Source organism: Primulina tabacum, chromosome 12 (genome assembly GCF_025594145.1).
Source record: "Primulina tabacum isolate GXHZ01 chromosome 12, ASM2559414v2, whole genome shotgun sequence".
NCBI lineage: Eukaryota > Viridiplantae > Streptophyta > Magnoliopsida > Lamiales > Gesneriaceae > Primulina > Primulina tabacum.
Window position 1 is genome coordinate 2,559,807 of NC_134561.1, and position 24,026 is coordinate 2,583,832.

The 24,026-nt window shown below is 37.9% G+C and overlaps 1 protein-coding gene across 1 annotated transcript; it reads left to right on the top strand.

Annotated features, from left to right (window-relative positions):
• Positions 1-3,154: 3,154 nt before the first annotated feature.
• LOC142521315 (uncharacterized) lies at positions 3,155-7,019 on the top strand. Its single transcript, XM_075624534.1, has 6 exons — positions 3,155-4,564; positions 4,680-4,691; positions 5,228-5,318; positions 5,588-5,867; positions 6,057-6,293; positions 6,377-7,019. Exons 1-6 carry the CDS (start codon positions 3,155-3,157, stop codon positions 7,017-7,019), a joined length of 2,673 nt encoding a protein of 890 aa, XP_075480649.1.
• Positions 7,020-24,026: the final 17,007 nt, after the last annotated feature.

Here is a 24,026-nt window from a genome sequence, read left to right on the forward strand (position 1 = left end):
AATCTGCAAAAGAAATGGGCATAATGCAGAATCTTGTTTTCCACTGATTGGATATCCTGATTGGTGTGGGATCGTCCTTGAGGAAGTGGTCATGGAGTAGGACGTGGACAAGAAGGACAAAGATCACATGCTGCATCAGGAAGAAGAGGACATAACGGCCATTGATAAGTGCAAGATTTGCACTTAATTTACATTAGAATCCATTCTGAATTATGCTTGTTTCGATCAGAATTATGCGTTTTTGGTTTGTTTTTGTTGTCATTTCAGGAATGGAGAAAATAGTGGACACGAAACCAAGTGGACTAGGAAAATAGAGTAGTGCGCAGCCGAGAGCACACCCACGGACAGAGGTGCGCGCACGGCCGCGCCACTTCACGCGCATCCGCGCGCGCATACACGCAAGTCATCAACCCAAGAGGCGCGCGCGACAGCGCCACTTCTCGCGCGACCGCGCACGCAAGAGCATAGGCGAGGACCAGTAGCACGCGCGCCACCGCGCAACATCATGCGCGACCGCGCGCGCACAGAAGAACATGAAGTCCCGAGAGGCGTGCGCGGCAGCACCACTTCTCGCGCGACCGCGTGCACGCAGCAGCAAGCCACACGGACAGTATGGCACGCACAGCCGCACGAGATCATGCGCCACCGCGCGCGACATGCGTCCAGAATTGTATATATGCACGACTCTTAGGTCAAAAAGAGGGGCAGCCATCATTGGAGAAAAGCACGAGAAATCGGAGCGCATACACGAGACAAAGATTCAGAGTGCGAAGAACAGTCACAAATACGAAGAACAGCGGATCCGAGGACGGAGACGACACTTCGGATTTGTTATCTTTTCCTTCATTTTCAATATTCTACTGTGTAGCGATGTCTAGAACTACGAATATGTCTTGTTTTCGCTTGGATTTCGTGATGAACTAAATTTCCATTCTAGAGAATGATGTAGCTTTGTGGATACGATGATTTGAAGTGATTATTTTATATGATTGAATTCCATTTTATATTTAATTGTGTTTCTCTGTGTTTATTTCTCTGCAATTTACTGGCCATAAATTGTTTGTTGGTTGATTAATTCTATAACTCGGGAAAGGGACTAGGATTGTAGATCATTAGAAACACATCGTTTAATGTTTATATCGTTCGGAAGGCGTATAACTTTAGCGAGGCTTAGGTAAGAACATCGTTTGTATTTATCAATTAAAGTTAGATTTTATTAAAAATAATTGAATCGAAGTTTGATTGATACAATTTATTCGTCACTTGGGAAAGGGGGAATAAAATAATTAAGTGTTCTTGGCCATTAAATAATTGGAATTCAGGAATATAAATTTAACTGGGAATAATTGTCGTGGAAACTTGGTGAAATCATTTCTCTAGATGTTCTCTCTAATTGTTATTCTTCAATTCGGTGATTAGATTAATCCTGTGTTTTTAATTAATTCGTTCAAACAAACCAATCTGGTTATTGATTATTCTAAATAAAATTGAGACTATTTTAATTACAAGCATTGATATATTTTTTTTACACACTCCTCGTGGGATCGACACTTGCACTCAAAATTACATTTTACTATAACTTGACATCGTGCGCTTGCGAGCATTCAAGAAAACACGCAATAAGTTTTTGGCGCCGTTGCCGGGGAGTGTCAAATTTGAATTTATATCAGTATTGTTACCAATTAGTCTAGATTTTAATTTAGAGCTTTTATTTTTTATTTTATTTTATATTGATTGAGTTTTTCATTTTTTCCTGCTTGACAGTGTTTGCTAAGATCGCAAAACTCAGACTTGCTGATTTTTGACCCGGAGATCAAAAGAACTGGGAGAAAATTAAGAAAAGCAAGAAGGGAAGAGATCCAAGCAATGGTTGAACACAGAGAAAATGACAGACATATCCCGCCAGAGGCTATACCTATCAGAGATCACTTCTGACCAGTGATCAACAATCATTACTCTGGTATTGCAAGAGGGACCATCAACGCCAATAATTTCGAGTTGAAGCCTGCTCTAATCAATATAGGTTCAACAAAACCAGTTTGCTGGAACAGCCACTTCTGATTCTCATGTTCATTTGAGGACCTTCTTGGAGATAACGGATACAGTAAAGATTAATAATGTTCCTGATGATATTATTAGACTGCGTTTGTTTCCATTTTCTCTCAGGTATCAAGCAAGAGGATGGCTCCAATCGCTTCCCTTGGGAAGTATCACGACATGGCAGGAGCTGGCGACGAAATTTCTGGCAAAGTACTTTCCCCCTGCAAAGTCTGCACAATTGAAGATCGAGATTAGCACGTTCAGGCATACTGATTTTGAGCAGTTGTATGAAGCATGGGAGAGATACAAGGAGCTGTTGAGGAAATGCCCGAACCATGGTTTTGAGGACTGGGTGCAAATTGAATTATTCTACAACGGTCTAAATGGGCAAACAAGAGGAACAGTGGATACCGCAGCTGGTGGCACGATCTTTGATAAATCTCCCGAGCAAGTTTATGACTTGCTTGAACAGATGACGATAAATAGCTATCATTGGCCGTCTGAAAGGGGCGGAGTAAAAAGAACAGCCGGAGTGTATGCTGTGGACCCCATTACATCACTCACTGCACAGGTATCTGCACTGACCACACAACTAGCAGCTATGAACAAAGTGAGCACAGCAGAGACTGAGGGTCCATCGATTGTTGCTGAAGAACAAGATCTTCCTGAAGAAGCTCAGTATATCAACAACCGAAATTTTGGTAGATTCGGAGGATATCGAGGTAACCCTCCCCCTAATACATTATCATCCAGGATTGAGAAATCATGAAAATTTTTCTTATGCGAATAATAAAAATGTGTTGAATCCTCCACCGGGGTTCAATACATCAAAGGGGGAAGCAAAGCCTTCATTTGAAGATTTAGTGGGAACGTTTGTGGCTGAATCTAGAAAGAGGATGGCAAGGACTGAGTCTCGTCTTGACAACATGAAGACTCACATGGGAAATATGGGTGCCAATCTTTGGAGACGCAAATTGGGCAGTTGGCCAACACTTTGAGAGATCAGAATAGGGGCCAATTTCCTAGTAACACCGAAGTAAATCCAAAATAGCAGTGCAAGGCAGTCACTTTAAGGAGTGGAAAGGAGTTAGAAGTACAAAGTCCTAAGGAGAGAATGGATAAGGAGAAGACAGTTGAAGAAGAAGAAACTGAGGGATCCAAAGCTGAAGTTGAAGTTGAACAACCTCCAGTATTTAAGCCGACTCTTCCTTATCCTCAGAGATTCAAAAAGAAGAATTTGGATGATCAGTTTGCAAAATTTTTAGAGATTTTTAAGAAGATACACATCAACATACCATTTGCTGATGCTTTGGAGCAAATGCCGAATTATGCAAAGTTTATTAAAGATGTGATGTCTAAGAAGAGGAAGATGCAGGAGTTTGAGACTTTGAAACTGACAGAAGAATGTAGCGCCATACTGCAAAAGAAGCTACCACAGAAATTAAAAGATCCAGGGAGTTTTACTATTCCTTGCTTTATTGGTAGTTCTAAATGTAGTAAAGCTTTATGTGATTTGGGAGCAAGTATTAATTTGATGTCATTTTCTATCTACAGAGAACTGGAGCTTGGAGAAGTTAAACCAACTACGATCACCTTACAACTTGCAGACAGAAGTCTCACGTATCCACGTGGGATAGTCGAGGATGTACTGGTAAAAGTAGATAAATTTATTTTTCCTGCTGATTTTGTGATTTTAGATATGGAGGAAGATCATGATGCTCCATTAATCTTTGGGAGACCGTTTCTGGCAACTGAGAGGGCATTGATAGATGTGCATAAGGGTGAACTCACCTTGAGAGGTGGTGGAGAAGCAATCATTTTTAACATTTGTCACGCCATGAAGGGATCAAATGAGGTAAGTACTTGTAAAAGCATCGATGTTATAGACTCATGTATGTCTCTTGAATGTGCAGGAACAAGGGATCCTTTGGAGAGCTGTTTGACAAGTGCTACAGTAAATGTTGATGAAGACAATTGGGAGGTAAAAGAGCAACTGGTGGCTCTTGAGGCACTGAAGAAAGAAAAGAGAAAAGATGCACCGATTGAAGAGTTGAATGTAAATGAGAAAGTTGAGGTAAAACAACCTTCCCCTGAATTGAAAGAACTACCAAGCCACCTTTGCTATGCATTTTTAGGTGAAAAGTCGATATATCCGGTAATCATCTCTTCCTCTCTTACTTGTACTGAAAAAGATAAATTATTGAGAGTATTGAGGAAATTTAAAATTGCTTTAGGATGGTCGATTTCTGATATTAGGGGGATTAGCCCTACTATATGCATGCATAAAATTTTGATGGGGGAGTCATATACTCCTTATGTGGATCATCAGAGAAGATTGAATCCAGTAATGAAAGAGGTTGTGAAAAATGAGGTACTGAAATTACTGAATGCTAGTGTAATTTATGCTATTTCTGATAGTAGTTGGGTATCTCCTGTACAAGTTGTGCCTAAAAAGGGTGGAATAACTGTGGTTAGAAACGAAAATGATGAACTGATTTCTACTCGTACTGTAACTGGTTGGCGAGTATGTATTGATTATAGAAAGTTGAACAATGCTACACGTAAAGATCATTTTCCACTGCCTTTTATTGATCTAATGCTTGATAGACTTGTTGGCTATTGTCATTATTGCTTTTTAGATGGTTATTCAGGTTATAACCAAATTGCTATAGCGCCAGAATATCAGGAGAAGACTACTTTCACGTGTCCCTATGGCACGTTTGCTTTTAGGAGAATTCCGTTTGGGCTATGCAATGCACCTGCTACTTTCCAGGGGTGCATGATGGCCATATTTGCAGATATGGTGGAGGAAATAATGGAAGTCTTCATGGATGACTTTTCGGTATTTGGTTCGTCGTTTGATCATTGTTTACATAACTTATTCCTTGTTTTGCAGAGATGTCAGGATAAGAACTTAGTTCTTAATTGGGAGAAGTGTCACTTTATGGTCCAAGAGGGTATTGTTCTTGGACATAAAGTGTCTTCTAAGGGATTAGAGGTGGACCGAGCTAAAGTCGTTGCAATCGAAAAACTTCCCCCACCAAGGAACATCAAGGGAATAAGGAACTTTCTAGGACATGCGGGGTTTTATCGTAGATTTATTAGAGATTTTTCTAAGATTACTAAACCCCTGTGTAACTTGCTTTAAAAAGAGTCGACTTTTATATTGGATGATAATTGTTTGCAGGTATTCGAGAAGATCAAAATGGCATTGGTGACTGAACCGATCATGATAGTGCCGGACTGGAAGGAGCCTTTTGAGCTAATGTGTGATGCAAGTGATTATGCAGTGGGCGCTGTCTTAGGCCAAAGAAGGGAAAAGATGTTTAGGGCAATTTACTACGCAAGCCGCACAATGGACGCTGCACAGTAAAATTACACTACGACTGAGAAGGAGATGCTTGCAGTAGTATTTGCCTTTGACAAATTCAGACCTTATTTGATTGGCACAAAGGTAATCGTTTTCACTGACCATGCAGCTATCCGCTACCTATTCGCCAAGAAGGATGCAAAACCACGCTTGATAAGGTGGATTTTGCTATTAAAGAATTTGACTTTGAGGTTAAGGATAAAAAAGGTAGTGAGAATCAAGTAGCTGACCAATTCTCAAGGCTTGAGCATGAGGATAAGAAAGAAGAGGGAGCTATACAAGAAATATTCCCATATGAGCAACTCTTTGAGGTAAACACGGTAATTCCTTGGTTTGTTGATATAGCAAATTTTTTGTCTTGTGGTACCCTTCTTCCAGATTTGAGCTATCATCAAAAGAAGAAGTTCGTCCATGATATCAAGTTCTATTATTGGGATGATCTATTTGTGTATAAGAGGTGTGCTGACCAAGTGATTAGGAGATGCGTGGAGGGTATCGAAGCACATCAAATTCTGGAGAAATGCCATTCTTCACGATATGGTGGACATTTTGGAGTTTCACGAACAGCAGCTAAGGTATTGCAATCTGATTTTTATTGGCCGAGTTTGTTTAAAGATAGCTATACTTTAGTAAAATCATGTGATAGATGCCAAAGGTCAGGAAACATCTCTAGGCATCACGAATTACCACTGACAAATGTTTTGGAAGTGGAACTTTTTGACGTTTGGGGTATAGATTTCATGGAACCCTTTCCGCCTTCTTTTGGTAAATCCTATATTTTATTAGCTGTGGATTATGTTTTGAAATGGGTGGAAGCAATCACCATCAATACTAATGACGCTCATATTGTAGCTAAATTCGTGCATAAGAACATCTTCACAAGGTTTGGAACACCGAGAGCCATCATAAATGACGAAGGTACGCATTTTTGCAATAATTTTTCAACTCACTTTTGGCTAAATACAGTGTGAAACACAAAGTGGCCCTAGCATACCATCCTCAGGCAAATGGACTAGCTGAGGTATCCAACCGGGAAATTAAACAAATACTGGAAAAAACTGTCAACACAAACCGGAAGGATTGGGCCATTAAGTTAGATGATGCATTGTGGGCCTATCGGACTGCGTTCAAGACACCTATTGGGATGTTTCCCTATAGGCTGGTCTTTGGCAAAGCATGTCATTTGCCGTTGGAATTGGAGCATAGAGCATTTTGGGCTGTGAAGAAATTAAATTTTGATTTGCAAGCTTCGGGAGATGTTAGAAAACTGAAGTTAAGTGAGATGGATGAATTCCGAAATGACGCTTATGAAAATGCCAAGATCTACAAAGAGCATACTAAGAAGTGGCATGACAAAATCATTGTCCGAAGGGAGCTCAAACCGGGACAGCAAGTATTGTTATTCAATTCGCGTCTGAAGTTGTTTCCTGGTAAGTTGAAGTCGCGTTGGTCAGGGCCATTTGTTGTGGAAGCAGTGTATCCTTATGGGGCTATCAAGCTAAAGTGCAGTGATGGGAGAACCTTCAAGGTGAATGGACAGCGGGTTAAGCCTTACTATGGGACTGAAGTAAGGAATATCGACAATGTCAAGTTGAGCGAACCAAAATGAACAGACTGGTGACAGTCGGGCTGACGACGTTAAACCAAGCGCTATGTGGGAGGCAACCCACAATTATTTTTAGCATTCGTCTTACTATTTTATTTCAGTTATTTTTTTAATTTTATTTATTTAAATTTTCTCTATTTAAGTATTAATTTGAATCCTTTTATATTTGTAGGTATTTAAAATAAAAAAAATGGGGAACAGACGCATGCGAGCGACCGCGCGAGAACACACGCAGCAGCGCGCTCAGACCCAGCGGCAAGAATAGAGGAGCGCGCGCGACTGCGCCACATCACGTGCTACAGCGCGCGCTCAATTATTGCAGGAAGACAGAACCTCGCGCGCGGCCGCGCCACTTCTCGTGCAACCGCGGGCGCCGCGTACAGCCCCTACTTTAAGTACCCTACTTCTCGTTTTTTAAGCACTCCTCTCCTTCTCTCATAACAAGCAGCCGCCTCCTCCATAAATTTGTTCCAAAAATCCTCTCCTCAACAAACCCAACACTTCCCTATCCAAATTCACCCCCAAAACACTCCACCACCTCAAGGCATCCACTCCAACAAGCACCCCAACCCACATATGATGGACTTCACATCGGTGCTCGCCCAACGTTTTCCCCCGATGAGACCCGAGGATGCCCCATTTCCACCACATCCAGCCTGGCCACCACAGTACCCACCACCAGATCTATCACCGCCGCAGCCCATGGACGATGATGAAGAAGATGCTGCGAACGATGACTCGAGCCCCGAGTTCTGACACTCGTGCACGAGGTATGTGTTGTTGTGTTCTTTATTTCTATACATTGAGGACAATGCATACTTTAAGTTTGGGGGGGGTGAATTTGCTTGTTTTTATTATTGTTCAGTAGTTAAATTGAGTTTTTTTTTTCTTCCTTAGTTCTTTTATTTATTTTTGCATGCTAGATTTGTTAGGAAGAGTCATGGATAAGTAAAATGTGTGACCGATGATGAAAATTGAATTGCGATCATGGAGTATATATGTGTTCATGATAACTTAGGAGTCACAATTATTTTGCACTGTCGTGTTCGTTGATACTATCGTTGCTTAGAGACAAGTTGCATGCCTGTGATGCTAAATAGATGAGGGAGATATGATTTTTGGTAATTCTTACATGACATTGATTGACACTTTTGCAAACATAGAAATGATTTAGGCAATTTTTTTCATAATATCTTTGAGCCTTTGTTCTTTGTTTACTATCAATTGTAGCCCTTTGAGCTTCGAATTAATTGAGATGCTTAGAATTTCTTTTGTACCTACATCATATATAATTTTTTGTTGAACAAATGAATGTGATTAGTTTGTATGAGTTGACTAATGGATTGACGAAAATCTAAAACTTGCTTGAACACTTTTCGAGGCAAAATACGGATAATATGTGACAGAGGAATGATTTAGGCGATCTTTGTAGCCATTTTGAGACTTCGAGCCTACCAAATGAACATAAATATCCCTAGTGTCCCATTTTGAGCCTACTAAAAAATCAAGTGGTGTATGTCAATGACATACAATTAGCCTCCACTTGTATCTATTCTACATCCCACAACGACTACCTAATGAAGCTTATATACTTATTGTCTTACCTAATTTTGAAAGAAATAAGTTCATGGGTGTTGTAATGATTCAAATACTCCTTGAAAAAAAAAATTTGAAGTGTGCAAAGAGGAGTTGAAAATAGACAAAAAGAAGGAAAAGAAAAAGAATCAAGGGAATGAATCAAACAAAAGTGGTGAAAAAGAAAAAATTGAAAATAGAGGATATGATTGGGAAGAAAGCAATAAAGTGATGGTGAATGAAATGAGGATGAGAATTATGAAAATTCAATTATTTCTCTCAAATCTTGATCTTCATACCTTTATTGTAGCCATGATCCGTAGCCTAACGTTACAAGCCTACAAGACCTATTAACCTTGTCACATTTATCCAATATACTAATGGAGAAAAGTTGTTCAAGTCAAGCCTATGGATACTTGAAAAACATTGTTATCAAGTACAGACTTTAATCACCTGTTTGCAAGCATCTCATTGTGTGAGTTCTTCTGTTGCTTACTTATGATTAACTATCTTTCGAGCCAATTAATCACCGATAAAGTCCTATGTAAGCTGTGAATGCAAATTTATATGTTGATGAAGTGTGAGTTGAACTGAACTGGGGATTTCTTGATTCTTTAAGGCGAATGGGTATTACAACTCTATTTGAGCATTCGAATGGATAAACGAACATTGACATACCACACACACGCGACTCTTGAAAAATCGTGAATTACATGAGACTAGATAAATCGAAGGTCAATATCACATTTCGCATATCCATGACTTTAGTAGTTTGCATAAATTTTTTTTGCCTCATTTATTAACTTTTATTCTATTTTGCTCGGGACTAGCAAAAGTTCAAGTTTGGGGGGTTTGATAAGTGTAAGATTTGCACTTAATTTACATTAGAACCCATTCTGAATTATGCTTTTTTTAGAACAGGATTATGCGTTTTTGGTTTGTTTTTGTTGTCATTTCAGGAATGGAGAAAATAGTGGACACGAAACCAAGTGGACTAGGAAAACAGAGTAGTGCGCAGCCGAGAGCACACCCACGGACAGAGGTGCGCGCGCGGCCGTGCCACTTCACGCGCAGCCGCGCGCACATTGTGGGGACCCGGACGCTAATTATCTTCTTAATCATCTTTAGGATTTAATTATCAATTAAGATAAACAGGGTCTAAAAATTTTTCTTTAAAATGCGGAAGGTAATGGAATCAATCTATTATACATCTCAGTATAAAAGTACAATAATGTACAACAATTATTCAAACTAGTCTAAGGTTCAACTACTAAATTTCAAGTACTAAACCAAGTCGACAATAAGTCCGGAATCACCACTCTAACTCATCTTCTCTCATCATCTTCTTGACCTCGATCTTGTCCCACCTGTTGTCATGCACACATACAAAACAAGACAACAGCCGGATACTCCGGTGAGAATAAATCCCAGTATAAAACATGTATACATGCATATACACAATATAAATCATAAAGCATATTATCATGCATAAAATTCATAACAATAGGTTTCATAGTCTAGGAAACCAAATCAAAATAAGCATGCAGTAACAATGGATTCCATAATCTCTGGAATCAAAATAAAATAAGCATGCAACTCAATTCGATTCATATCTTGACTCGACTCGACTCTAACTCTAGGGATCCCGGTGTGAATAAGACGTCACTGTCTGTCACCTACCCTCCCAATCGGGGTAATTGTACGTCTTATTCCTAGACTTCGGTCATGTCTGTATCGAATGTCTACAATCGGAGTGAATCTGGTCCGAAGCGTCGATACCACCGAACATTTAGTTTGGCAAGTCTGCCAATGACTCTCCTAGGTCAAATGCTTGAATATAAATCTATAAAAAAGGCATCGTCATATCAAGAGATTTGAATATAATTCTATAAACAAATCAATTATATCAAAAGGTAAACAACAACCCTAGTATGTGATTTTGTTGGGCAACTCAAATTGAATCTCATTTGAGTTGTGTCTTCCCCAAAACAAAACATGAATATACCTTTGTCTTCCCGGTCTGACGAAGACGAAATCTTGTATTCCAATATGTCCATAACCAGTCTGACAATGACAATCGTATAAATACAATATCAGTATACAATTCGATTCAAAACCTGTTCTGATCGATACTCAAATCGGTATATAATCTGATCCATATCTGAACAAGGTACAATCTAATTCATATCAATGATATCATGATACAATCGAAATCATTACTGAATCTGATCAATATCAATCTACTGATGTTTCGACGGCATAACAATACAGTCACGATAACCCCGTCTATCTCAACATCACAGATATAATACCAAAATTCATAACCAGTATCAGTACAACTCATAATCTGAATAATAACACAACTCTGATATAAAATCTCAACTAAATCAACTCTGAAATTCATAACAATTTCATAAATAGTCTATTCTTTAATCTGACTTCAGTTATACCATGTCTACTGTAGCAGAAACATCATATCTGATTCATATTCAATTCTGCATGTCTAAACGTAACGAAACTTACGTCCAGTTGTAGCCTGCGTCGATAGGAACACAGTACTGAAGTCGAATTCAAAAACAGACGGACGGATTTCTCACAAAAGGCGTAAGAATATTTCAATTCTTTTTTTGCACTTCCTCGGCTCTTTCCTCCCTTCCTTCTCATGAATTGCATGCAGGTATATATATATATATATATATAGATCACATTGCATGTAAGGCACATGGCTAAATGTGCTTACTGCACGTTTCACCGCGGGTGCGGTATTTCTCACACCGCGGGTGCGCTAGGCATATTGATCATCATCCAAAATTTCAGAAACAGCGACCGCGGGTGCGCTCTGTCTTGCACCGCGGGTGCGCTTACCTCACTGTAGCAGAACCGCGGGAGCGGTCTGTCTAGCACCGCGGGTGCGGTGTCACTTCCGTAATTAATCTCCAACTCTCTGTCCATCAACCGCGGGTGCGGTCTTGTTCGTAGCGCGGGTGCGGTCTAGACTTTATGCAACACTTCGTAATCTCATTTAGTGCTTCTCATTACATTGTCATGCATACTCATATCTTCCGAATATCACATCAATGAAGACTAATAAATCTCGAGCCTTACATTTCTCCCCCTCTAAGAAATGATTTCGTCCTCGAAATCACAAGTAATCAATTCAGATATATCAGAAGAATTGTATACAGAGTTTAAATCAAAACTCATCTCAATAACTCCATTCTGAAATCTTAATCTCATGCCAAGTTCTGTCTTTCAGATAGTCTCTTTGAGGCCCTGTCACTTACTGTATTTCCAGTAATAGAATAGTCTTCATTCTGAAATATCTTTCTTGTACGGATCTGTGATTCTAAATTGGAATAATAATTCAAGAGCATAATATCATAACACCCTTCGAAATAACTCTGATCGAGTCAATCTCACAATACTGGCTATACAACATTCGTATATGCCAATCAACGGCTCATACCAAATCAATATCATTAGCTGATATCAATTCTGTTTATCCCAGTCAAGGATATATTAAATCTTCGGCCCCAAATACCAATCGTCATCATCCGACGTTGGCGTATTAAGTCTGTCTGGTCTGAGCTATCTTTATTCTCTTCTGAATTAGCTACATTTTCTTTGTCATATCTCTGACTGTATCAAATCTTATCTCAAGTGTCTCCGAGATATTATTCTTATACCAAAGAAATCTGCAGTACTCACTGTACACTATATCATCTGTAACTATCTCATTACTTTTCTGATGGCTATTATCATACTATAATTCACACAGTGACAATATGTCATATCAACTGGTGCTAGCATCCAGCACTGCCACTCCCTGGATATCTTTCAATATCCGGATAGTACACTCTGGCTATCTGTCAGTCTGTGGATAATATATGAATGAGTTCATGGTATATTCTACCACAATTACAACCTCAATCAAAATCATAGTGTGATATAGTCTAGTTCTACATTCTGATCAGTCTGACTCTTTCTTTGACATCGATCTGTGTCATTTGGTCATGTTTGTACGTTATCTGGTACAAACTCATAGATATAGATTGAACAATCTGTCAATCATATCATATCCTATCACAATCTGGAAGTATTATAGTGATCTCATTACGAAATTCATCGAATTATACTCCCCATGTCTAGTCAGAATATACAAATTCTGTAATAACTCTTCTGATTTCTATCTTCATTAATTGGACGATTCAGACATTTCAGCTACAATTCTGCCAACATTTCAGCATAAATTCTACCATAACTGATTTAATCTGTCTATATCAAAACTATTTGTTCGAATTATCATATACTTTCTGTTACCGGAATGACTACTGAATCTATTTCTGTGCGCTTCTGACCCTATCTGTCATTTCCAATTCGAACTATTTGGTACAACCAAATCAGTTAATAATATAAATTAAAAAAAGTACCTACCTGGTATTCGGTTCTGATTATTGAAATTAAGCTCTGAACATTCTGATTAAATCTCTGATCTACTGAAATTCTCGAATTCAACTCTGATTCGGATTGAACTGTATATAATCTCAACGGTTCACAATAATCTGTATCCCATACGGATTCAGAACAACAGTAATATCAAATCAGATTCGAAATATCAATAATGTATACGGATCTAGTGAGTTCAGTAAACTCATAAAACTGCAATTTTCTGGCAATACTGTCAATTCTGACTAATCAATCATATCTTCATGTCGTTCAGATCAACTGCTATATATCATCTGCAAATATAATATGCCCCCAAACAATATAAGCTGTCTCAAATACTGTTTTAGAACAATAACAATACTCAAGCATATACAAAACGACAATCGTATACGATAATCTATCAATTCAGACCAAAAATAAATTTCTGACAATTCTGACATTTCTGAAATTTCTGATCTTTCTGATATCGGTATCATTCTCAGCCACTGATCATAATCTCAACTGTGTCAAATTCAATCAGTATACTAACTTCAGATATCATATACTCGGAATACAATCTGTTTCAAACAGGATTCCTATCTGAAAATTTCTGTATACAATAATCATAGTTCTCAGAGTATTCAATACAATCTTCAGATATTCGATTCAATCAATCAGATGCTACCAATATATCAAAATGTCATAGATACAACGAGCATGAAATCATCAGAATATCTCTGAACAGACGGAAATATACCACCGAGAAACACTAAATCAAATGTAACTCCTGGCCCGTACTCTTCTACTGATCTTTCAATTCTTTCACTTCATTCAGTGACATTCTGCACATTCAATATCATTCCGTACTGAATTCTAATAAAACAAACAGTACCTGGTCTCAATTCAATTCTGAAATCTATCTGTCTGATATAAAACAAATCTGAAACCTTATCTGGGCCAACATCAGCCAACTCGTACATCACTGGCAAATCTGCCAATGCTAGACTCGATTTCAGTATGTCTACTGAATACATAAGGATGCCATCTGCTCCTTTCTGTAACAATCGAGTCCCTAGACAACACAAATATCAAAGGAATTCTGAATCTAGAATCCTTACCGTGAAATCTCTACGCATCAGCCATATCTGGTCTGAATCTTATACTCTCCTGACAAGAATCTATAATAGTTCTGTACTTGTTCAGCATATTAATATCAATAATGCGGTCAACTCAGAAATACAAGCACATCATAATCTAACTCGACCTCATTCTCATCTTACTGTAGTATACAATATTTCACAGAAATCTCTGATGTCAATCTTTCTTTTCCAACAAGTAAGGGAATCAATACTACAGTACAATCAGCCTCAACAGATACAGCGTATCTCAATGCAACTCAGTCAAAGATAATCGTAGGGAATGCATTAGTATATATCAATACCTATGCAATATAATCATAAAAGAACAGTACCTGCTACTCTATCATCAGGTGTGTCCGGTGTCTGTTCCTCGGTCTTCTGCTCTCTAAAATCTTTGGGAACTTTTCTGAGGACAAACTCTAGCAAGGTGTCCCGGTTGTCTACAAATATGGCAACTACCAGTCACTCCCTGGCATTGCTCTGTGGGATGTCTCCCTCCGCAAGTTCTGCAATATACTCCAGTATGACTCGGGCTGGAACTACTAGGAGCTAGACGAACCACCCATTCCGCTCCCCAACTTCTTGAATGGCTTCTTTCGAGCTTTCCGCAAATCTTGCTTTCCACTCGTACTGCCTTTATCAAATCGGAGAGGGGATTGCTGTGTCTGGGGTTGCATCGCACACACTCTTTTTAGTTGTCTAATCAGACTCGCCTCCGCTCTCTTCGCTTTACTCAAGGCATCAGCAAAATGGTAAGGTCGTTGCATATTCATCAATGCAACTATCTCCGAGTTCAATCCTCTGATGAACTGATCCGCTACAGCTTCATCATTCCAATTACCTGAGGAGCAAAACGCAGTAGAGTAGAGAATTTCGCAACATATTCTTCAATATTCAGTTGGCCTTGTCTCAAATTCTCAAACTCTACTCTTTTATCTTCCCGGTACGAAACTGAGAAAAATCTTCGATAAAATTCAGTTCTGAATATTTCCCACGAAATCACTGTACCTTTCTGTTCTAGCATTCTTTTACTTGTAATCCACCAACTTCTGGCAGTCTCTCGTAACTGGTGGAATATCAGTTTAATTCTCTGCTCATCTGAATAATCAAGTAAATCAAACAGTATTTCTATGTCATCAAACCAGTTCTCACACTCTTCAGACGTCTCGACACCACTCAGAATCGGCGGCTGAAATAACTGAAATTCTTCTAACTGTATTTCCATCTGAGTTTCTGATACATCTATCTGTTCAGTCGAAGCACTACCCCTTTCTGGAATTCTCCGTGGAGGTATATCTGCTTATCAAACCATTAGTACTCAAATACTACAAATCTGTTCTAATCTTTCTCTGATCATCTTACTGCTGATCATGAATCAGATCTGATTCATACTCAATAATACATAATACCAACTCAAATCAGATAATCAGGTAAACATGTATTTCAAAGCAGTAAAGCATAATGTCATGCTAGCACACACATGCAAGGAAAGAAAACTCACTCTACCCCGCTCATTCTCTTCTATCTCAGTCTAAAGGATCTATCGCTCTGATACCACCTGTTGTGGGGACCCGGACGCTAATTATCTTCTTAATCATCTTTAGGATTTAATTATCAATTAAGATAAACAGGGTCTAAAAATTTTTCTTTAAAATGCGGAAGGTAATGGAATCAATCTATTATACATCTCAGTATAAAAGTACAATAATGTACAACAATTATTCAAACTAGTCTAAGGTTCAACTACTAAATTTCAAGTATTAAACCAAGTCGACAATAAGTCCGGAATCACCACTCTAACTCATCTTCTCTCATCATCTTCTTGACCTCGATCTTGTCCCACCTGTTGTCATGCACACATACAAAACAAGACAACAGCCGGATACTCCGGTGAGAATAAATCCCAGTATAAAACATTTATACATGCATATACACAATATAAATCATAAAGCATATTATCATGCATAAAATTCATAACAATAGGTTTCATAGTCTAGGAAACCAAATCAAAATAAGCATGCAGTAACAATGGATTCCATAATCTCTGGAATCAAAATAAAATAAGCATGCAACTCAATTCAATTCATATCTTGACTCGACTCGACTCTAACTCTAGGGATCCCGGTGTGAATAAGACGTCACTGTCTGTCACCTACCCTCCCAATCGGGGTAACTGTACGTCTTATTCCTAGACTTCGGTCATGTCTGTATCGAATGTCTACAATCGGAGTGAATCTGGTCCGAAGCGTCGATACCACCGAACATCTAGTTTGGCAAGTCTGTCAATGACTCTCCTAGGTCAAATGCTTGAATATAAATCTATAAACAAGGCATCGTCATATCAAGAGATTTGAATATAATTCTATAAACAAATCAATTATATCAAAAGGTAAACAACAACCCTAGTATGTGATTTTGTTGGGCAACTCAAATTGAATCTCATTTGAGTTGTGTCTTCCCCAAAACAAAACATGAATATACCTTTGTCTTCCCGGTCTGACGAAGACGAAGTCTTGTATTCCAATCTGTCCATAACCAGTCTGGCAATGACAATCGTATAAATACAATATCAGTATACAATTCGATTCAAAACCTGTTCTGATCGATACTCAAATCGGTATATAATCTGATCCATATCTGAACAAGGTACAATCTAATTCATATCAATGATATCATGATACAATCGAAATCATTACTGAATCTGATCAATATCAATCTACTGATGTTTCGACGGCATAACAATACAGTCACGATAACCCCGTCTATCTCAACATCACAGATATAATACCAGAATTCATAACCAGTATCAGTACAACTCATAATCTGAATAATAACACAACTCTGATATAAAATCTCAACTAAATCAACTCTGAAATTCATAACAATTTCATAAATAGTCTATTCTTTAATCTGACTTCAGTTATACCATGTCTACTGTAGCAGAAACATCATATCTGATTCATATTCAATTCTGACAATATCATAAATTCAAATCATGTCTAAACGTAACGAAACTTACGTCCAGTTGTAGCCTGCGTCGATAGGAACACAGTACTGAAGTCGAATTCAAAAACAGACGGACGGATTTCTCACAAAAGGCGTAAGAATATTTCAATTCTTTTTTTGCACTTCCTCGGCTCTTTCCTCCCTTCCTTCTCATGAATTGCATGCAGGTGTATATATATATATATATATATATATATATATCACATTGCATGTAAGGCACATGGCTAAATGTGCTTACTGCACGTTTCACCGCGGGTGCGATATTTCTCACACCGCGGGTGCGCTAGGCATATTGATCATCATCCAAAATTTCAGAAACAGCGACCGCGGGTGCGCTCTGTCTTGCACCGCGGGTGCGCTGACCTCACTGTAGCAGAACCGCGGGAGCGGTCTGTCTATCACCGCGGGTGCGGTGTCACTTCCGTAATTAATCTCCAACTCTCTGTCCATCAACCGCGGGTGCGGTCTTGTTCGTAGCGCGGGTGCGGTCTAGACTTTATGCAACACTTCGTAATCTCATTTAGTGCTTCTCATTACATGTCATGCATACTCATATCTTCCGAATATCACATCAATGAAGACTAATAAATCTCGAGCCTTACACACATACATGCAAGTCATCAACCCGAGAGGCGCGCGCGGCAGCGCCACTTCTCGCGCGACTGCACGCGCAAGAGCATAGGCGAGGACCGGTAGCACGCGCGCCACCGCGCAACATCATGCGCGACCGCGCGCGCACAGAAGAACATGAAGTCCCGAGAGGTGCGCGCGGCAGCACCACTTCTCGCGCGACCGCGCGCACGCAGCAGCAAGCCACACGGACAGTATGGCACGCACAGCCGCACGAGATCATGCGCCACCGCGCGCGCCATGCGTCCATAATTGTATATATGCACGACTCTTAGGTCAGAAAGAGGGGTAGCCATCATTGGAGAAAAGCACGAGAAATCGGAGCGCATACACGAGACGAAGATTCAGAGTGCGAAGAACAGTCACAAATACGAAGAACAGCGGATCCGGGGACGAAGATGACACTTCGGATTTGTTATCTTTTACTTCATTTTCAATATTCTACTGTGTAGCGATGTCTAGAACTACGAATATGTCTTGTTTTCGCTTGGATTTTGTGATGAACTAAATTTCCATTCTAGAGAATGATGTAGCTTTGTGGATACGATGATTTGAAGTGATTATTTTATATGATTGAATTCCATTTTATATTTAATTGTGTTTCTCTGTGTTTATTTCTCTGCAATTTACTGGCCATAAATTTTTTGTTGGTTGATTAATTCTATAACTCGGGGAAGAGACTAGGATTGTAGATCATTAGAAACACATCGTTTAATGTTTATATCGTTCGGAAGGCGTATAACTTTAGCGAGGCTTAGGTAAGAACATCGTTTGTATTTATCAATTAAACTTAGATTTTATTAAAAATAATTGAATCGAAGTTTGATTGATACAATTTATTCGTCACTTGGGAAAGAGGGAATAAAATAATTAAGTGTTCTTGGCCATTAAATAATTGGAATTCAGGAATATAAATTTAACTGGGAATAATTGTCGTGGAAACTTGGTGAAATCATTTCTCTAGATGTTCTCTCTAATTGTTATTCTTCAATTCGGTGATTAGATTAATCCTTTGTTTTTAATTAATTCGTTCAAACAAACCAATCTGGTTATTGATTATTCTAAATAAAATTGAGACTATTTTAATTACAAGCATTGATATATTTTTTTTTACACACTCCTCGTGGGATCGCCACTTGCACTCAAAATTACATTTTACTATAACTTGACATTGTGCGCTTGCGAGCATTCAAGAAAACACGCAACAGCCATATATGGGCCATTACAGCGCAGGTGACTGCACATGCAATCACATCTCAAGTGAAAATGAATGAAGTAGATAAAAGTGGATTGAGTGGCGAACAATGGACCTTGTTGATCAATCTGTTGTGTAATATGTGACTAATTTTATGTGTAACTTGATCTCAATATCTCAATTTTGATCAAGGAGTCGAATTGCATTGTGCAGTTCACTAATAAATTATGTGTTATGCATGACAACAATTCTAAGATGTTGATTGCAGCGGGTGAGCAACGAGAGGACTCTAATACTTCCGAGGTGTGACGTCAAGAAACGCTACGACGACAACTAAGAAAGATACAATGGATCTTTGGCATCGAAGGCTGTGATATCCTTCCGAAAAATAATTAGATCGTTATCAGTCATTGATAGAAATAGTGATATAATGACTGAGGATTGTGATATTTGTTTCTGAGCAAAACAGTGTCCAAATGCTATTAGCCCCTGTACTAAAATGGTCTCCATTATGCAAAATCATACTTGGGAGCTAGTGGATTTTCTACCAGATAACAAGCCGTTGGGATACAATTGGATCAATAAAATAAATACAAATTCGATGGAACTACAGAAAAATACAATGCTAGATTGGTGGCTAAATGATATAGACAAAAGGAAGACCTTGATTTTTCGATACATATTCAACAGTCCCAAGAAATATGTCCATTCGTCTACTAATTGCAATTTCAACATTGCACAACCTTGAAATGCACCAAATGGATGTTAAAACAATATTCTTGAATGGTGAACTAGAAGAAAAGATATACATGAAACAATCCGAATGTTATATTATTCAAGGTCAAGAAAATAAAATATGCCTACTCGTTAAGTCTCTGTATGAGATTAAGAAAGCTCCTAAGCAGTGACATGAAAAATTTGTCAAAATAATGTTTTAAAACGACTTTAAAATTTACGAGTTTGATAAATGTGTTTACATTAAGCATACAATATAATATTATGTAATAATATGTCTACATGTTGATGGCTTTCTTATAATAGAGAGTAATCAAGACATGAAAATTAAAAAAAATGAACAAAACATTATATGAGCATTATTGATGTCATATTAGTGATTAAAATCTCTAGAACTTCAGTAAGAAACAGTTCTATATGTTAAAGAAGTATAATGCATATGGGTCATAACCAATAAAGACGCCTATATATTAAAGACGCCTATGGACATAGCATCCGTTTGGGTAAAAATCGTGGAGAACATGTGTCTCAGCTGGAATACTCTCGAATTATTTAAAACCTTATGTACATCAGTAATTGTGCATGACCGAACATCACATGTACAATAAGTAAATTGAGTCGACTCACGAGCAATCCCAGTGAGGTTCATTGGAAGGCTTTGCCAATGGTGCTTAAATATATAAGACTCACCTTAGAGTATGGGTTACACTATACTAGATATCATGTAGTACTAGAAGGATTGTGGCGCCCCAAACCTCGCCACGTAATCATACAACATGTGACGTCATATGCATAAAAAAATTCTTTTCAATGACGTAATAATATAATGCATATACGAAAAAATGGTGCAATCATCACACTATCTACATTAGTGTAGCAGAAACAGTATAATAAATACATATACACAACTCAAATAAGACAGTAAACTGTACTTTCTCTATCTACTATCGACTACAGGACTGTTTGACTAGACACACCTAGTCCTTCACCTCTATCATATCTCATGACAGAGTCATGTAACATGTCCAACAGAAACAGCCCCCAAATGATGAGCATATACAACAATCATCATCGTAATACATAACAATTATATTAACAACAACATAAAATATAACTGAAATCATAACATAAATACCACATTTGCTGTTTTTGAACAATCAAACCATCAACGACATCACTCTCATACTATTGTAACAACAACATCAACGATATGTCGCACCCCAACTCCGGCGACAGCAATATCGTCGAACGAACAACATCAACGATACTTCGCACCTCTACTCCGACTGACAGCAATATCGTCGATCAAATATCATCAACGAGACGTCTCCCAACAATGATAGCAAACAACATCAACAATAATAAACAACAACATTATAATATCAAATCACCCAATTCTAGTGATTTACCATAGTTCAACACGATAGTATTTAACAATACTAAACAATAACAACATATGCTCGTACGTCAACATGTACCTGATAATCGAATATATATAAAATCCGGCTATTTTTTTGATCCCGAGGCTTGTGACGTATCTCAAATCGAAGGCTTCGTGTCAACGATTCTAGTACTGAAGTCGGTTCGTTTATTAGATAAACCGGTAAATCGCAAAAATTGAAAAGAAAATTCAAAACTGTATTTGTTTTTCTTTCTTTCTTCTCTTTGCCTCACCTCTCTGTTCAAATATCTTATGCGGTGAAATTGAAGCCTCACATTTTCTTTTCTTTTTTTTAATATTATATTATATTATATTAATAAAATAAAATAATATGTAATATTTAACATTTTCAACGCCGATATATCCATTTGGACCAGTCAAACGATCAAATTTTCCAAAGCTCAAAACATGGAACTTCTATATCTTTCAGTTTTCTATGTTATATCCAAATTTCAAATCATTTGGACTTCATATGACAAAGATATGTCATATTTCATTCTTTAAAAATCATTAATTATTTAATAATATCACATTACTAAATAAACAAATTCTAATATTTACTTCAGGACATTACACGAATATAGTGATGAAAATTGGATTTTTGACACAAAAGACTCTAAATCCACCGGTGGCTATGTTTTTAGCATTGGAGGTGGCGCAGTCTCTTGGAAGTCATCCAAATAAAATTGGATTGTTGTGTCCATAATTGAATCTGATTTATAGAACTAGATAACGTTACAAAAGAAGCAGAATGACTTTCCAACTTTCTAGAGGATATTCCTTGTTGGAAAAACCTAGTCAATGCAATAATGACACATTGTAACAATCCGTCAGATATAGCAAGGGCACAAAATAACATGTTTGATGGTAAGTCTTGTATATTCGTCAAAGACACAATATCATGCGATGAATGATCTTAAGTGGAGTTATCACTATCGATTATGTCAAATCAAATGATAACTTGGCAGATCTCCTTACAAAAGCCTTGAATAGAGATCAAGTGTATAGTTTGTCAATAGAAATGAGTTTAAAACATACAAAATAAAGTTTTCATAATTGAAACCCAAACTTATTGATGGAGATCCCAAAATCTTAGTTCAATAAGAAAACTCAATAATGAAGATTTATGCTAGCACTTGAGAATTACTCACTAGTCATTCCTAGAACAAAGAGTGATATTTCCTACTAATAATGAAGATAAGTTTGTACTTTTAATGGTTTCTTTGCTTGTAAAAGACGGAGTATGGTAGGATACTCTTAAAATCGATACCACCTATGTAAGTGTGTGGATGGACAGGCTCAACAAAAAACACTTATGAAGTCAAGACATGTTGCGTTCCATGGTCAAAATGGACAAATCCGGGAAAAAAACCCAAAAAAATGGTATATAAGTTATCATATAGGTATTGTTGTCTGATTTTACACAAACCGCCAAGAATTTCAAGGAATAAAGTTCATTTCGTGGCCTAGCAAATCACATAGTATTCTATTAAGGAAGGTTCAACGCCAAAAAACTACTTTTTCCAGATGCCATGACTTTCCATATAAACTCTTTTTTGACATCATGTGCATTCATGCATTAATTTCATTCACCTGGAAGATTTTGGAATGTTTTAGACTTAGTGAATAGAAATGGAGCAGAGCAAAAGACGAAGAAAACTTGAATGAAAGAAAACATGCTCCTTAAAAGCTGCCTGATAATTTTCCCTAGCAGCGGAGAAGGCGTTGATGCACTTAGGGTGCCCCATGTGCCCCTAGAGGCGGCTCAGAACTTCCTTATGCGCATCCCAAACGAGAATGAGGTACCTAAGTGTTGTTTAGAATAATGGTGTGAGTTTTCATGATCCAATACAATCAAATAATGTCCTTTGAAGTCTATCATCTGACTTTTGAATGAAAAGACACTATAATCGATGAACAACATGACCTTGCATATTTATAACATTAAATAGAGCATCAAAGATCATTTGAATCATTATTTGATCAGATTTCTGAATATTCTTTCACGTTCATCTTGTCTGTATATAATTCATTTCACGAACAAATAGAGTTTATAACATTTCCTAATTATTGTGCTTGTACTGTGTTGTATGATAAGCGAAATTATTATATCTTGGGAGAAGATTGTTAATCCTCGAAACACCAAAGTGAGGAAAATTCCTCTTAAGGACTTATTGCTATTTCAATATTTACTAGAAAATTACATTGTATACATTATTCTAATCCCTACTTAAGATGTCACCATTAAGGTATCAGAGAATCATGAAAGATTCTCGGATAATGAGGTCATACATGAATAAGATTATCTTCAATTCCTCATTATCACCTCGCAGCAAGAGAGATACCCAGATAGAAGACGGACATTACCTGTAGCAAAAAATAAGAGATCATCAACATGTGTAAAGTGTGTGATCCTCGACCATGGTACTTAAAATCTGAAGAGGTCGTGTCCCTTTTAACCAATATCGGAAGAAAGTCAATGCAAGTAGCTAACAAAAGAGAGAGTAGTGTCATCAACTAGAGCGCTACTAACCACTAACCACCACTCGCTCGCCAGCCACTCGAGCTCTTCATTTCATGTATGTTATCCTAACTGTCTTATTTCCTCCATTGGGAGCCTGGCTCCTTCTTCTATCTTATCTACAACCTTGTTCTTTGGCTCCATATTATTCCACCCTCTCGTTGTAATAGCTTGCTTAATAGGTGGCTCACACCTTGGATGGTGCGTCTGAGCCAGAGTGGTCGGGGAATGAATTGTGATATAGAGCCAAATGAGCCATGACTCTATTCTCGACTTGGGATCCACAAATATAATTCCTTCGCATTCATATCTATCTACGAATATCCACTTCGCTACGAATTTG

Coding starts and splice junctions, on each gene's coding strand:
- LOC142521315 (XM_075624534.1), top strand. CDS start 3,155: ATGGATAAGGAGAAGACAGTTGAAGAAGAAGAAACTGAGGGATCCAAA. Junction 5,319..5,587: donor TGAGCTAATGTGTGATGCAA/GTGATTATGCAG, acceptor TTGCTATTAAAG/AATTTGACTTTGAGGTTAAG. Junction 5,868..6,056: donor GATCTATTTGTGTATAAGAG/GTGTGCTGACCA, acceptor ATCATGTGATAG/ATGCCAAAGGTCAGGAAACA.